This window comes from Emys orbicularis, chromosome 10, assembly GCF_028017835.1.
Source record: "Emys orbicularis isolate rEmyOrb1 chromosome 10, rEmyOrb1.hap1, whole genome shotgun sequence".
NCBI classification, from domain to species: domain Eukaryota; kingdom Metazoa; phylum Chordata; order Testudines; family Emydidae; genus Emys; species Emys orbicularis.
The window spans coordinates 32006173-32022660 of NC_088692.1; the positions used below are offsets into that span (position 1 = coordinate 32006173).

Below are 16488 nucleotides of genomic sequence, written 5' to 3' on the forward strand. Positions count from 1 at the left end.
TTGCAAGAGCGGATGTTAAAATAGCCTCTCTTTTCTCTTAAAAGGCTCCAACTGGGGAATCAAAGCCTTCTGAAACTCCAGATAAAACAGATGACCCAAGGATTCAGAGCCAGAATGGAAGATCTGCACACTATGGCACCTCAATCTGTGCAAGAGCATCACTAGGTTAATTGCTCTGATCTTTCCTCATCCCAGAAGTAGAGACTGCACAGGCAAAATAAGTTTGGGAGTGTGACCTTCCACTGAATGCTGGAAACATTTTACACGGTTACTTACTGGTAACTGTCGTTCTTGGAGAGTATGGCCTTTGCATATTCACACTTGTGGGACTGATGCATCCTGGGGTTGGGCTGTGGACTAGAGAGCAGTCCCATAGGGCCATTTGCCCCTTCTTCTGGATTCTGAAGGTACAAAAGGAAGCATGGCCCAAACCACTCTCAATTTGTTTCCTAATTTCAGAATTCTTTGCCTGGAACTCTGAAGAAGTGGGGAAGGTTGGCAGGGACTGGGAATATGCAGAGGCAACACTCTGGAAGAACAACAGTTACTGGTAAGTATCCTCCCCTTCTTTGAGTGGCCTCTGTGTATTCCCACTTGTGGGAGATTAGCAAGCAGTGCAACCTACTCAGAAGAGGTACTGAGGAGTTTTAGGTGATCAGAGATTGCAAGATTGCCCAAATGAGCATCAGCTCTGAATGGCAGGTCAAGAAAGCATCATAAGTGACCATAATTTCGTTCTTCAAGATCAGACATGAGTGAGGGACAAATCTGGTTTCAAGTACATACAGAACTTCAAGTAACAACTTTGCAAATTCTCTGAAAAAGACAGATGGCCTGCAATGGATGCTGGTTTTAGATTAGATGAGTACCATTAGATATATTCAGGTGAATGAACACCTGGTGAGTCATAACCATGATGCAAAAGAGAGTTGGGGAAATATAAACAGGATAGAGGCCTGTAAGAGATGGAAACAGAGATGACTTGAGATTGACAATGTGGATAAAATCACTGCCCACATCACATTTCCCATATAGACTACAGTTTACAGAGAATTGGCCATTTGGACTGTACCTCACTATGACTGGGCTGTAACTATTGCTATGAGGAATGTCCTCTTCAGAGGTGTATGGTACAGATAATACTCTCACCAATAGCAAACTGGAGGTTCCAAGAGCTTTGTGAAACAAGACTCCAGTCCCAAAGCAAAAGAGATGCATGCACCAGAGGGAATAAATACATCCACCTTGTGGTACTCCAGCACAACCAACTACACTGCTACAAAGAAATCAAGATTCTTTGGCACAGCCATGAAGGCAAAGTCTGGGGCCAAAGAAGTCAGGAAAAGGTTTCCACTGCGCAGCATTTACTGAAGAAAGAGCACATCCGGGAGAAGAGGCAATTGTGTAAGGAATAACATCCATATGGCTGTGGCATTTCAGGTGTATTGCATACTTACAAGAGTCCGGTATTGCAGTTAGTCTCGTGCTTTTCATTACCCCAAGAAATGCAGATATCCAAGGGTTTCTATGTATCTGGAAACATTACCTCATTTATATCCACTGCACTGCAACACGTAATGCTGTTTGTATAATTTCCCAAGCTGTTTTCTTTTTTTGTTTTTGAAATTTCTCATTAATTGACAGTCTAAATTTATAATTGTAACTTTTAACATTCAGAGGGCTTGTCCACAATGGAGTAGCAATCTGCACAATGGGGCTGTGATTTCTAAAGAGGTTACACAGTAATTGGTCTGTGTAAGCCCTGCTGGTACGCACACCTCCCAGAGCCCACACCACCTCCTGTATCCCAACCCTCTGCCGCAGGCTCAGCGCAGAACCCCCTCCCACACTCTGAACCCCTCGGCCCCAGCCCAGAGCCCACACCCCCTCCCAAACCCAACCCCCCATCCCACCCCAGTGAAAGTGAGTGAGGGTGGGGGAGAGCAAGCAATGGAGGGAGAGAGGGATGGAGTGAGCAGAGTGGGGCCCTGGAGAAGGGGCGGGGCAGGAGTGGAGCATCAGGGCAGGGTCAGGGCACAGGTGTTTAGCTTTGTGTGATTAGACAGTTGGCAACCCTACACGCAGGATCCCCACCAGTCTGTGTGGCCCCACTCCCTTCCCCTCCTCTTCCCCTGAGGTCCCGCCCCCCTGGCCAGGCTGGAAGCCAGAGCCAGGCCATGGTAAGAGCCACTCAGGGAGCCCAGGCCACTGTGGGGAGCCCCAGACCCTCCACCTGCCTTGGGCAGCATGCCCCAGGGTGTGGAGACATGGTCTGGGGGCTGCTTTTTGGCACCTCAGCACCCCACCTAGGGCAGGTGGAGGGTCCGGGGCTCCCCACAGTGGCCCGGGCTCCCTGGACAGCTCTTACCATGGCCCTGCTCTGGCTTCCAGCCTTGCCAGGGGGCGGGGCCTCAGGGGAAAGAGGAGGAGCAGGGGCAGGGCCTCGCGGTGAGGCGGGATAAAGGCCCACCTCAGCCCCCCTTACTGGAAAGAGACTAGTGCCATCCCTGAGCCTGGGGCAGGCGTGGAGCAGCACTGCAGGGAATTCAGGACAAAGGCTGTCCTGTAGTCATTCAGTTCGGGACCAGGACTTGAACTTTGCATTTCAGGACTGTCCTGCCCAATTCGGGACAGGTGGTCACCCACAATGTAGTCAAGCCCTAAGTCAGGATTTCCCAACACAATAGCCAACATCAGATCTCATGTTAGACCTTCTTTGGAAACTTCTAACCTCCCTAATTCTGAAAGGTTAAGTGGAGAAATGTAAATGACCACGATACAGGTGTGCAAAATGGTTCATCCCCAAAAGTTAAATGTAGGCCAGAACTAGTCTGGTTTATCTTCTTTTCCCTTTTCCCTTCTTTTCCCTATTAGAAACCACACACAAATTTAAAATGATGCTACTAGAAGGGGATGGATTACTCAGAACCTTGGGACATGGAACACTGCGCCTGTCCTTTCTAGTTCACTATTTTCAATACAGAGCATTGGTTTACATGAAATGAGTTGGTGTTCTGAGCCCACCTCTCAGTGGACAGGTGTCCACTGCACAAGACACACACATCTGCCTCCCTTGTTGGTAGTCTCAGCTGAAAGGCTAAGGATCTACATACCCTGTTGCTAGAAGTGATGCCTCCATGTCAGAGTGCAGGCACAGGGGGGTCACAGTGTGGGGAAACCTGCATTGCTGTTGTCCATGCTGTAGCACTTCAAGAGACAGAGGATTTCGCTTTGAAAGGTGTCAGTCCAGCACTTTACACTGGCATGAACCTCACTTTAAAAAGTATACACATACACACACACACGTTTGTATATCTATATCTTTGCACACATGACACATACAGAGCATTCAAATGTAAGGAAGAGATGAAAACAGAAAAGTATCCATACCAAACCAGGAAGAATTGGTGCAAGCCACATGTGTCTGCCATCACCACTGTCATTAACTCTGTCAATGAGTTTATCTGGAGTTCGGATATCTCCACACACACCCTCTAAAATGTTGACACTGTCTGGAAAAGCAGCAATGTCTGAAACAAAACTTAAGCTTAACTAACCAAACAGGAAGAATCAAAAACACCATCATTTTACAACCTATGTTTTTTCTACCAGACTTCGTGATAAATGTATTCTCTTTAGCAGTATAGATTATAAAATCCTTCCTACAGCTAGGCTGATTAGAGGACCCTTATTGGTGACTTTGTCAGTTAACTGAAGAATTTAGGGCCAGATTTTCAAAGGTATTGGAATAAATCAGCAGATGGCACCTAAGTGCGAGCAGCCAAGTCCTGGAGGATCAATGGCCTATAGGAACAAAAGGTCAGAGGAAAAAGCAACAGAGGGTCCTGTGGCACCTTTAAGACTAACAGAAGTATTGGGAGCATAAGCTTTCGTGGGTAAGAACCTCACTTCTTCAGATGCAAGTGAGGTTCTTACCCACGAAAGCTTATGCTCCCAATACTTCTGTTAGTCTTAAAGGTGCCACAAGACCCTCTGTTGCTTTTTACAGATTCAGACTAACACGGCTACCCCTCTGATACTTGAAGGTCAGAGGAGTCCATGCCAGCTGGGAGGAACTGGGGGATGGGTACCATCTTGGCTGTAGTATGTGTGTGTGTGGGGGAGGGACTTCGGTGGAAGGAAGAAGGATTGTTTCCCCCTTGGTGTGGGTGTGCATGAGTCTGGGGGAAAGGACAAGTTGTGAGCAATTTGGACTCAGATTTGCTAGTGTCCCGAGGGCAGGTGATGACCAAGCAGTCAAAAAGCAGCGCCCCACCAGGTTGAAGGCTCAGACTGAGCAGCCACCAGAGAGCAGTACACCTCACCAGGCTAGTGCAGCTCAGCTTTATGTGTCCCACCAGTGGGATTAGAGGCCTCGGGTGAAGGAGCTAAAGGTTTTGGGCACCTCCAGAGGCAGGAGAAGGGACTGTGCTGTTGTTTCACTGTTTCAGTGTTGTTGTTGAATTCCCTTACGTTTCTCACTACATTTAGCCCATTGGTCTGTATCCATTCCCATACCTAATATTCCTTTATAGAAATGGTTACAAAACTCTGGTGTAATTCAGTTTTGTGCCAGGAGTTTCTGGACCTCCATAAGCAAAGGAGGCAAATGCCTGACCCGGCAAGGAATAGGTGCAGCAGTCTCACTACCTAAGGACATATCCAGCATACGGAAAAGGGGGTGTTTGGCCTAGTATTTAGGAGCCTATTGGGATTTTTGAAAATGCCTACACGGATTAGATATGCCTAACTCCCACTGATTTCAAAGTAGGTATCTCTGACTTCATAACACAGTTCCATCCTCACAGATGAGAGTTTCCTTTCCATACTTTTCTGTGTTGAACCCCAGTTTTTTAGTATGAACTTGTGAAGGTTCCTTGTGTGAAACCTGGGTCAGGGGATGTCAATGGAAAAAATAATCATCCCAGGGGTCTGAGCAGGCTCTTATGATCTCTTTGAGCTTTGGATCTAGAGTGCCATACCTTTATAGTTTTGATAACTATTTTCCCTATGGTAGTCTGTATGAATATTCCCAGGCACATCAGCGAATAAGTGGGTGTGAGGCTGCCCTTGTCATGATTTAGCATAAATCTGAAAGATAACAGCACCCTGATGCCGCTGTTTGTTGCCTGTTCCAATTCAGTACTGTATCTTGTCTTTGACAACTAGATAAGGGAACAAATGAATTTCTTTGGTTCTGACTTGAGCCACTATTGTTACCACACCTCTGTGAATAGGCTCAGAGATGTTTGTAGCTTGAAGATTCAAATCTATCGCTGCCAGAATGATCTTCTGATAAAAGTAAGAGTTTGTTTACTATGACGTACTGTTCCAGTGGTAAGGTGACATGTGTCTCTGGACAAAGAAGTAGATAATATGTAATATTAAATGCCTTAACTTTACATTGGCTTGTGGTTTTGTAATAAGTAATGCAGTATTTTTGTCTGCAGATAAATAAATCCTTCCTCAGCAAGGGGAACAGTCTGCCATGCTCGTCAAGACACCATATTCTAATATTATCATCCGTCAAGAGAAGAGGTTCCAGACTCCTTTACAGGGACCACTCACCCACAAGCTGTTTTCAAGACAGATTTAGGAAAAGTCTTCCTGATCTTGGATCAATTTCAGAAGTTTAAATCCTTGGTTCTCCCAAAGCTTTGAGACCATCAAAAAAATCTCAGCCTTCCAATGCAGGAGAGGGTGCGGGTTCTGGGAGCTGTGGGTGGCCGTGCCTGCAGACAGTCAATGTAAACAAACTGTCTTGCGGCCTGCCAGTGGATTATCCTGATGGGCCGCGTGTGGCCCACGGGCGGCAGGTTGCCCACCACTGGATTAGAGAGTGAGAACACCCTAAAGGAGCACATGTGTGGAGGAGCAGAAGAAAATGGAAATCTTGAGTTAGGGATCTCAACCAGGACAAAAGTCAGGACTGCTAATTTTGGAGAACTGCTCCTCCCACTGCAGAGATGTGAGGGAATATGCTGAAGGAAAAGTACAAAGGAAGGGAGAGAGATCCTTTTCTTGAGCAGAACAATGAAAGAAGCTTTGAAGCAGAAACTGGAGTTTGAATGTCAATCATACCTTGGAGCAGTGGGTTACCCAGAGGTAAAAGAAGCTGGAGACTAAGGCTAGTGAGCTCCTGAAACTTCCCAATGAAGCATTAGCCTACACACTGTGGCAGAAGAAGCTGGGTTGCAGGGAAAACTGGTCCAGGACTGTGAAAGATGGTGTGACCAGGACACTAAAGCATGGCTGGAGACCTGCACGCACATGCTGAGCCCAGAAGTAGATTAGTGGCAGGCTGGTGTAGATACAGGGGAGTTGTCTGACCCCTCAAACCTCCAGAAAGGCCTTCCAAGAAGGAAAATTGGCTGTTTGTCAAAGGACTGGGAATCCCATGGCACGAACACTAAGAACCAGTACACAGAAGAAGCTGCAATAATGTCAGTAGACTCCTCAGTTACTCAGCAGACCTATATAATAATGGGCTGGAGGGAACTGGAGGAGAAGGCTGCTACGACTGATGGGAACTGGGCTGAAATCCCTGAGACCTGCTTTTCACGGGAAAGGTTCTTAGTGCAAGCCAAAAACTGGAAGCAGAGGCTAACCCGCCACAGAGCTGAAAAGGAGATTGGGGAACAGCAGTCTTCGCTACTATAGAAGGAGCTAACTGCACCCCAGAACCAGCTTAATGTCAAGCAAGGGTTGAAGTCTGACTTGGAGAAGGGTAAAGAACTAGAGGACCTAAAGGCTGAAGTGGCCACCCTGCAAAAAGAGCTGGAATATTGCAGAGTAACGCTATACAGAATGAGAACAGCCTGGTGAAGGAGGTACAACAGTCAGCTGAAAATAAGAGCTGCCCTGTGTGACAGACCCAGACCAGTGGGGTACAGGAGTCTGGTAGAGAGCAAATATACTGGTCACTGGATGAGTAGTTTTCTGTTCCCTGAGTGACCAGAGCAGGGGCTGCACTAGAGTAATCAGGAACCTGCTAGAACCAGTTAAGGCAGGCAGGCTAATTAGGACACCTGGAGCCAATTAAGAAGAAGCTGCTAGAATCAATTAAGGCAGGCTAATCAGGGCACCTGGGTTTTAAAAGGAGCTCACTTCAGTTTGTGGTGCGAGTGTGAGGAGCTCGGAGCAAGAGGCGCAAGGAGCTGAGAGTGAGAGGGTGTGCTGCTGGAGGACTGAGGAGCACAAGCGTTATCAGACACCAGGAGGAAGGTCCTGTGGTGAGAATAAGGAAGGTGTTTGGACGAGGCCATGGGGAAGTAGCTCAGGGAGTTGTAGCTGTCATGCAGCTGTTACAGGAGGCACTATAGACAGCTCCAGTCCACACGGCCCTGGGCTGGAACCCGGAGTAGAGGGTGGGCCCGGGTTCCCCCCAAACCTCCCAATTGACCTGGACTGTGGGTTCTTCCAGAGGGGAAGGTCTCTGGGCTGTTCCCCAACCCACATGGTGAATCTCTGAGGCAAGAAAATCCACCAATAAGCGCAGGACCCACCTAGATAGAGGTGGAACTTTGTCACACCTGCTAGAGCTATAAAAACATGGGACCATGAGGAAACTGCAAGACAAAGCCCCAGCCACTGTGCTACTAAAATGAAGGTACCTACCCCGAAGAATAATGAAAACTTGTGTGGTTCTAAGGTCCAGAAGATCATTTAAAAATATTCTGGGTGCAGGAAGAAGATCAATGGGGGATGCTGAGTGAGCTGTTAAAAGCTGTAGGAAAAAAAGGGTGACCTTCTTAGTATTCAGAAACCCTGAGAGAGAGATGAGCTTGAATAAAGACAATCTTAATTCTGAGAGATGTGCTTGTGTCTGGCTGTAGCCAGGGAGGCTCCTCCCCAAGAGAGCAAGAGGCTGCCTCAGACCAATGTAACCATGGTAAAAGCCCAACGTTGTTGACCACATTCAAGAAGCTCACCTCTTGAATCCTGATTTCTTTCCTTTTGGTGGTGGTTTGGAACTGTGGATCTGTGCCAAGGCACACGAGCCAACAAAATAAAAAATAAAAGTAAAATAATTAAAATAAAAATAAATTAAATAATCAAAATGAACAGCTCCAGCCTAACTAAACTGAATAGATAATTAGGTCAATAAGCAGGCACTGGGAACAATCTGTTCCAACAAATTCAGGTCAGCTCAAGCTGGTGAGATTCCTGGTCCGTCTGCTATTGTGGTTGTAAGGAACTGAGGCAGCTGGAGCCCACCACTCCCTTCTATAGCTTTGCCTTCAGAACATTCAAGAACAGTGAGGGGAGGGGCAGGAGGAGCCATGAGAATGCTCTAATGCAGTGCTTCTCAAAGCCGGTCCACCGCTTGTTCTGGGAAAGCCCCTGGCGGTCCGGGCCGGTTTGTTTACCTGCCGCGTCCGCAGGTTCAGCTGATCGCGGCTCCCACTGGCCGCGGTTCGCCGCTCCAGGCCAATGGGGGCTGCGGGAAGTGGCACGGGCCGAGGGATGTGCTGGCCGCCCTTCCCGCAGCCCCCATTGGCCTGGAGTGGCGAACCGCAGCCAGTGGGAGCCGCAATCGGCCGAACCTGCGGACGCGGCAGGTAAACAAACCGGCCCAGACCGCCAGAGGCTTTCCCTGAACAAGCGGCAGACTGGCTTTGAGAAGCACTGCTCTAATGGGCACTACTATGAGAAGGATCCACCAGTCCAAGCTGCATTGCCAGGCCCATCCCAAGGACAGGAATGTGAAGAGGCCACTTGATGAAGCAGCAACTTTATGAAATTGTACCTCAATAAATATCACCAAAAACTCAAGAGCAATCACAACAGTTAGTCAGAAGGGGTAATACTGCACTTTTTGTATAGGTCAGCAGATGATGGTAGGATAGGGTCCATCAAGGACTGAAGAGTGCATTTGAAAGAGAAAAAGAAGCTCAGTCTGGTAAAGGATACTGTTTTCAGTGAGTAAGATTTTGTCTCCATGTTCATTATACAACTCTAGTCCGTTCAAACCAATATAGTATGGATCACCCCAGCTCGTTAGAAGCTGAAACTGGAAAATAACTGAAAGTTGTTATTAAGGAAAATTTTGATTCCAACATTTTTTCTATTTCAGAAGAAAGTGATAAGAGAATATTAAATCTCTAAGGTGAAGAAATGGCTGTGCAACCTTTGCTCTGCCCACTTGTGTGTATGCATTATGATACTGTCTTTAATTACAGGGGCACACATTATTTAGTACATCATGCATTTTTTTCTACAGTCTTATTTACATGGGTAACATCTTGCATTATTCTTTTTCATTCTCTTATTACTTTCACTAATTCATTGTCATAATGGTCAAATATTCCTTCCTTGACTTAGACTGTTTCTACCATAAGTTGTCTTCTCTCTAATTAATAATCTGCATTCACAATACCATACATATTCTTTTTCTCAAGCATCACAGTCTTCCCTAGGTGCGGGTCACATGATGAGCCAACTAACTATGAAACTAAATAAGCTATGCACAAATACACGACACAGGTATCCTGATTTGCAATTCAGGAGAGGATTCGGGTAACTATAAAGCCCATTTAGCTAACAGTTTATATGGGATACAATTAATTGGTATACAGATTCACTGATTCTGATGTCAGAAGGGACAATTATGATAATCTAGTCTCGTCTCTTTCATAATACAAGCCATATAATTTATCCCGGTAATTCCTATGCCAAGTACAATAACTTCTGATTGAACAAGATCATGGCATTTAGAAAAAACATCCAGTTCCAGGTGATGTGGAGTCCACTACTTCCTTTGGTAAATTGTTCCAATGGTTAACCACCTTCACTGTTAAAAAACTGTGCCTTACTTCCAATCTGAATTTGTCTAGCTTGAACTTCCAGCCACCGGACTTTTGATTAAATAGTTTGCACTAAGTAAGATTTGAAGACCTTGCATCATCCTTTTAAGTCCTTGTGCTGGACTAATCCCAGACCCACATAGTAACTGGGAATAGGAATTGCCATCCTGGATCAGGCCAGGGTCCATCAAGTCCAGACTTCTGTCTCCAACAGTGGCCAGGGCCAGATACTTACCACAGAAGTGCAAGAAACCCCACAGTACGCAGATGTGGGATAATATGCATCTCCTAAGTATCAGAGGGGTAGCCGTGTTAGTCTGTATCCACAGAAACAACGAGGACTTGGGGGGGGGCACCTTAAAGACTAACAGATTTATTTGGGCATAAGCTTTCGTGGGTAAAAACCCCCACTTCTTCAGATGCATGGAGTGAAAATTACAGATACAGGCTTAAATATACTGGCACATGAAGAGAAGGGAGTTACCTTACCAGTAGAGAACCAGTGTTGACAAGGCCAATTCAGTCAGGGTGGATGTGGTCCACTCCCAATAGTTGATGATGAGGTGTCAATACCAAGAGAGAGAAAATTGCTTTTGTAGTGAGCCAGCCACTCCCAGTCCCTATTCAAGCCCAAATTAATGGTGTTAAGTTTACAAATGAATTGTAGCTCTGCAGTTTCTCTTTGAAGCCTTGTTTCTGAAGTTTTTTTGGTGAAGGATGGCTATAAGGTGCCACAGGACTCTTTGCTGCTTTTACAGATCCAGACTAACACGGCTACCCCTGAATGTCCAGGGAAGATTGAAGTGTTCTCCTACTGGCTTTTGCAGGTTACCATTCCTGGTGTCTGATTTGTGTCCATTTATTCTTTTACGTAGAGACTGTCCGGTTTGGCCAATGTACATGGCAGAGGGGCATTGCTGGCACATGATGGCATATATCACATTAGTAGATGTGCAGGTGAATGAGCCCCTGATGGTGTGGCTGATGTGGTTGGGTCCTCTGATGGTGTTGCTAGAGTAGATATGGGGACAGAGTAGGCAACGAGGTTTGTTACAGGGATAAGTTCCTGGGTTAGTGTTTCTGTGGTGTGGTGTGTAGTTGCTGGTGAGTATTTGCTTCAGGTTGGGGAGCAGTCTGTAAGTGAGGACTGGCCTGCCTCCCAAGATCTGTGAGAGTGAGGGATCATTTTCCAGTATAGGTTGTAGATCGTTGATGATGTTGTGGAGAGGTTTTAGTGGGGGACTGTATGTGATGACCAGTGGTGTTCTGTTATTTTCCTTGTTGGGCCTGTCCTGTAGTAGGTGACTTCTGGGTAACCGTCTTGCTCTGTCAATCTGTTTCCTCACTTCCCCAGGTGGGTACTGTAGTTTTAAGAATGCTTGATAAAGATCTTGTAGGTGTTTGTTTCTGTCTGAGGAACTGAAGCAAATGCGGTTGTATCTGAGGGCTTGGCTGTAGACAATGGATTGTGTGATGTGTCCTAGATTGAAGCTGGAGGTATGTAGGTAAGTATAGCGGTCACTAGGTTTCAGGTATAGGGTGGTTTTTATGTGACCATCACTTATTTGCACTGTAGTTCCCAGGAAGTGGATCTCGTGTGGACTGGTCCAGGCTGAGGTTGATGGTGGGGTGGAAACTGTTGAAATCCAGGTAGAATTCTTTAAAGGCCTCCTTCCCATGGGTCCATATGATGAAGATGTCATCAATGTAGCGAAAGTAGAGGAGGGGCACTAGGGGACAAGAGCTGAGGAAGCGTTGTTCTAAGTCAGCCATAAAAATGTTGGCATACTGTGTACCCATAGCAGTGCGCTGACTTGAAAGTATAAGTTATCCCCAAATCTGAAATGGTTGTGGGTGAGGACAAAGTCACAAAGCTCAGCCACCAGGTGTGCTGTGGCCTCATCAGAGATACTGTTCCTGACAGCTTGTAGTTCATCCTCATGTGGAATATTGGTGTAAAGAGCTTCTACATCCATGGTGGCCAGGATGGTCACCAATGCATTGCAGTTTCCTCAGGAAGTTGGTGGTGTCTCAAAGATAGCTAGGAGTGCTGGTAGCCTAGGGTCTGAGGAGAGAGTCCAAATAGCCAGATAATCCTGCTGTAAGAGTGTCAATGCCTGAGATGATGGGGCATCCAGGATTTCCAGGTTTATGGATCTTGGGTAGCAGACAGAATACTCCTGGTTGGGGCATCTCCTAACCACTAACAGAGAGAGGCTTGAGCCCTGAGAAGCAGGTGGATTTATAGCCTTTTAAACCTTGTTTTTAGTGTTTACTGTTATAACACTGTATAATCTTGATATTTGTGGAAATGTCCAATCCTTCTTTGAATCTCATTAACTTCTTTGCCTCAGTGACATCCTGGAGCAATGAGTTTGTGTGAAAAAATATTGCCTTTTATCGCTTTTGAATTCACTGTCTCTCAATTACTTTGAATGTCCTCTTCTTCCCACTTGGATAGAGAGAAAAGAAATTCCCAATCCAACTTCTCTACTCGGGAAAATTGAGTTTAAAATATACAATTAACATAGTTTAGTACAAACCATTGTTACGTCCTGACCTACATTCATGTCACTAGTTTTTGTCCTTCTTATTTAAATCGTGTCCAGCTTTATTCTGTATGGAGGCTAAAAACAAGAGGCAGTTTTTAGAATTGATCCTGAATTAGAGGCGGAGCCAGTGGAGAGTTTGAAGCTGGGGTTACATATTCATGCTTTATTGTACAGGCTATTTATATTTATTTGTATTTTAATGATGCCTCTCACATGCTTTAGGTACCTCACTTAAATTAAAACAAAGCCATATAGAGGAACTCTGAAAACGCTGGGGTCAAGAGAGAGGGATTCAGGGAGACCAAAAAAAAACAAAACAGAATTGCAATACCCATAATAATAATAAAAATAATCACAAGATACTATACATAATAATACAAGTGAGAAAATGATAGGGAAGGATACAACCACATGGCATCAATGGTGCTTCATAGTCCATACTAGCTTGTTCCATCCCACTTGAATCAGTTCTGCCAAAATACACAAGAAAAATTTTAAAATCCTGACATATTTAGTAAAGAACAGACACTCTCCACCAAAAAACGATCAAAAAACAAAAACAAACCAGTGAATTTGGAGAATTTATCCATCTGCTTTCAGCACAGGAATTCTCTGAGAAACTACAGGAAGAAGAGGGCCTTATTTTCACAGCTGAGTGCAGAACGCCACATCTATTTTGTACACACATTTATTTCTTCATGCTAATTGTCCACTGTGCATCTAATTGGCCACTTGCACATACAGTCTTTGTAAGCACACGTGAAAATTAGGCACACAATTGAGGGCAGATTTAAGTGCATGTAATTTTAAAAAAGTATGCCCAAAGTACTTGATATTTGTATCCATGCACTTCATAATGCATCTGCTTCAGGGAGGCCCATCCAAACAGACTACCTTCAAGGAATAGGTAAGAGAATGTGTAAGGTTTAGATAGTAAGAACATTCTATTTTACCTCCCATATGGTCTGATAATCTGTTGGGGCTTCAAGTAGTCAACAAAGAGAATTTCTTGAGCAAAGTCAAAGTGACAGTTGCCTGGTCCCTTTCGGATAAGAAAGCCCTCTGGCGGGGAGATACAGTGTCCATCCAGCAAGACATGGACAACCTTAGCCTAGGGAAAGAACACCTTATTTTAAAACATATGGATCTAATACAAATATGTTAATTTCACTGGCTGAAACAACTTAATTATTAAAGATACTTTTGTTGTATTGAACTTATTTCATCTCCCTTTTGACAAATTCATTGGAATCTGAATTCTTACAAAAAAGAAGGCGTAAAATACATATACCTCACTAGTGACACAAGAAGTGTAAATCAAAATGTCATTGAGATAAAAATTCCCAGGAACAATTAGCGTGCTCACACTCAGAGCTTAGCCTCCAATATGCTAATTTTAATTCCTAGTAAAATTCCATAAAAAAACACCCTTCATTTAAAAGGGGCGGAGGCTGGTTAAGAGTGACATCCCACAACACCAAACCTAAAAAGCAAGGAAGTAAGTTATGGGACACTGCTATGATCACTATTGAGCCTGTCTGAATGTATATAGGCTCTCGATAGAAGTGCTGTATTTTTAAATCTTAAATTTGAATTTTAAAAGTAAATGATTTTATTTTAATAAAGGTAAGTATCACTTTCCCCTAGATTGTTGTTACATTGCTGTTTAAAGTTAGTAAATTTGGTTTTACTAGCATCAGCAAAATACAAACTAGTAGCAACTTAAGCAACTGCTTTCACCTGTAATAAGAAGTAACTGATTAACCTCAGAATTAAGAGGAAGAGAGTTTAGCTTTGTGCTCTGGAATTCAAGGTTGAATGTTTGAGGAGTGACTGTTTATAGTTCCACTTTTTGTCAGATCTGCAGTTATTTTAGTAATTTTTAAATCTGTTTGGGGTTTGGATTTACACTGGGGGATGTCAGACCTACCAACCTTTATCTTTTTGAAGAAAGCTTTTGTTTACAGAACTTCTTTGGTTTTTAATACAGCAAGTGTTGAAGGGCTCTGGGAGACATATAAGAGGAGATAGTGATGCTCTCCACGTCAACTTTTGCCATGTATATAGGAATATTGATGGAGCAGGGATGCTTGCAGTGAGAGGAAAAAGAGCAGAATGCAGGGAAATAACACAGCTGGGCTCTTGGTAGTTGCCTTCTAGTTTTAGCCTTTGGTGTCATGCTTCCTGGCTCTTCCCAACAACTAAGAGTGTTAGAAATGTCCTCCTAAAAAATGATAGCTCAAATTCAGATGTATTCACATGACTCCAGAGACAGGGGCCTTAAGAAACACACCAAATATCACACAACTCACAACAAAATTGTGAGGGTTGGCAGTACTGAGCCCCAGCACTGCAGCATGTAACCTCTTTCTCAGGGGAGCTCTTTCCACTGCTCTAGCCAAGGACTGTGTCACAGACTATCTCCCCGCAGTTTCCTAGCCAAAACATAGATGGCAGCCATCTTTTCTGGGGGTAGCCTGTAGCTGCAGGCAGTAGCGTAGCTAGGGGGGTTCAGGGGAAGCAGCCGCTTCCCCTCAGTAAATTTTTCAAAAGCGGCGCCTGCCGGGCCGCCGCTGGGGTCCTGCAGGCAAATGGGGGGGGGGCAGCACGACCGGACTCCGGAGGAGCCATTGGGGGGGGGGGGGGCGGCGACAGGGGTGGCCAGAGGAGCGAAGGGGCCAGCTCCTCAGCTATCACGCCCCACGCGGCCCCAACATCGCCGCCACAGCCGCCTCCTGCGGCGGCTCAGGGCGCGGTGGCCGAGCGCTCCGCAGTTGGCGGGCAGCTTCCCTCTCCCCGGCAGCTTCCTGCTTCCGGCCGAGGGAAGCAGGAAGCTGCCGGGGAGAGGGGATCTGCCCGCCAGCTGCCCCTCGCCCGCCGCGGGCTCCTCCTCTGCAGCGCTGCCCGCCACGGGGCTGGGGCTCTCCCAGGGCTCTGCCCTCCACACGCCCAGCACCCCCAGGGCTGCTCCTGCCTCCCCGGGCTGGCCCCAGATCCCCTCTCCTGGGGGGCTGGGGTCCTGCTGCGGCTTGCACCCCTCTGCCTCCTCCGCGGGGCAGGCAGCCCCAGGGGGTTGAGGCCATGCCACCCCTTCCCCAGCTTCCCCCTCCAGGCTCCAGCAGCCCCCGCACTGCCCTGCCAGACCTGTTCAGCCCTCGGCCCCAGCAGGGGGCTAACTTGGGATGGGGTTCGCGCCTGGCGTGCTCTGTGCTTGGGGCGAGGCGGAGATGGAGGAGCGGGCGTTCAGCAGCCCCGCCGGCTGGACTACCAGCGCCACGGAGCCGCCGCTGCCTCCTCGAGGCCAAGCGAGGCCGCGGAGACCCAGTGGGACCCCGCGCCCTCCCCAGTCGGGGAAGAGACTGAGAGAGAGTCCCTCCCCTTCGGCCCGGACAGGAAGGTGAGTGATCGAGTGTGCGCTGGGAGCTCGGCCTGGGGCCCAGTGCCCCATCCCTCTGCCCAATGCCCCCCACAACACCCCATCTCGCCCGGTGCCCCCCAGGGCCCGCCAGGCGGATGGCACCAGGTCCTGCCCTCATGCAACCCGCCCCTACTGTGCAGGTGAAGGGGACGGCCCGGCCCGGGGGGAGCCGCAGCAAAGCCCCACCCGGAGCTGGTGCAGGAGACGATCAGCCCAGGATCTGGCATCAGCCTGCAGCGGGGAATGGAGCCACCCCCCCGCCAGCTTGGCTCAGCCCAGCCCCGCTCTTAAAGGGACACGGACCCCACCGCGGCTCGGCCTGGCCCGGGGCACGGGGGGGTGTCAGGGTGCGTGCAGGGGGCTCCTGGGTGCCTGCAGGGCCCTGGCAATATATGGGTCTGGAGAAGCCAGCCAAAGGGGGGGGCGCGGAGCGGCCGGATGAGGAGCCAAGGGGGGCGTGGCCAGAGGAGGAGCCAAGGGGAGGCGCCTTTTTTATGTTTGCTCCCCCTGCTCTTAAAACCTGGCTACGCCACTGGCTGCAGCCCCACTGGAAATGAAAGAGCAAAGAGGTAGCCATCTTGAATTGGTACAGCCTTATAGTCAGATGGCAAGCAGCACTCTTAGATGTACTACATTTCAGTTGAATCAGGCTCCCAATTTGGAGAGGAGAGAGAGTCCAATCAAAAAATATACTTTAGCCTAAGGGAAGGAG

At 47.2% G+C, this 16488-nt stretch overlaps 1 protein-coding gene across 1 annotated transcript in view; it reads right to left on the reverse strand.

Annotated features, from left to right (window-relative positions):
* KATNIP (katanin interacting protein) overlaps window positions 1-16488 on the reverse strand; it is a 201618-nt gene that overhangs the window by 16632 nt on the left and 168498 nt on the right. The window contains exons 20-23 of the mRNA XM_065412567.1: window positions 13312-13469; window positions 12764-12828; window positions 8914-9024; window positions 3391-3530 (exon numbers count right to left, since the gene is read on the reverse strand). Of these exons, the coding sequence (XP_065268639.1) occupies window positions 3391-3530; window positions 8914-9024; window positions 12764-12828; window positions 13312-13469 (474 nt within the window). The remainder of the gene's footprint in view (window positions 1-3390; window positions 3531-8913; window positions 9025-12763; window positions 12829-13311; window positions 13470-16488) is intronic.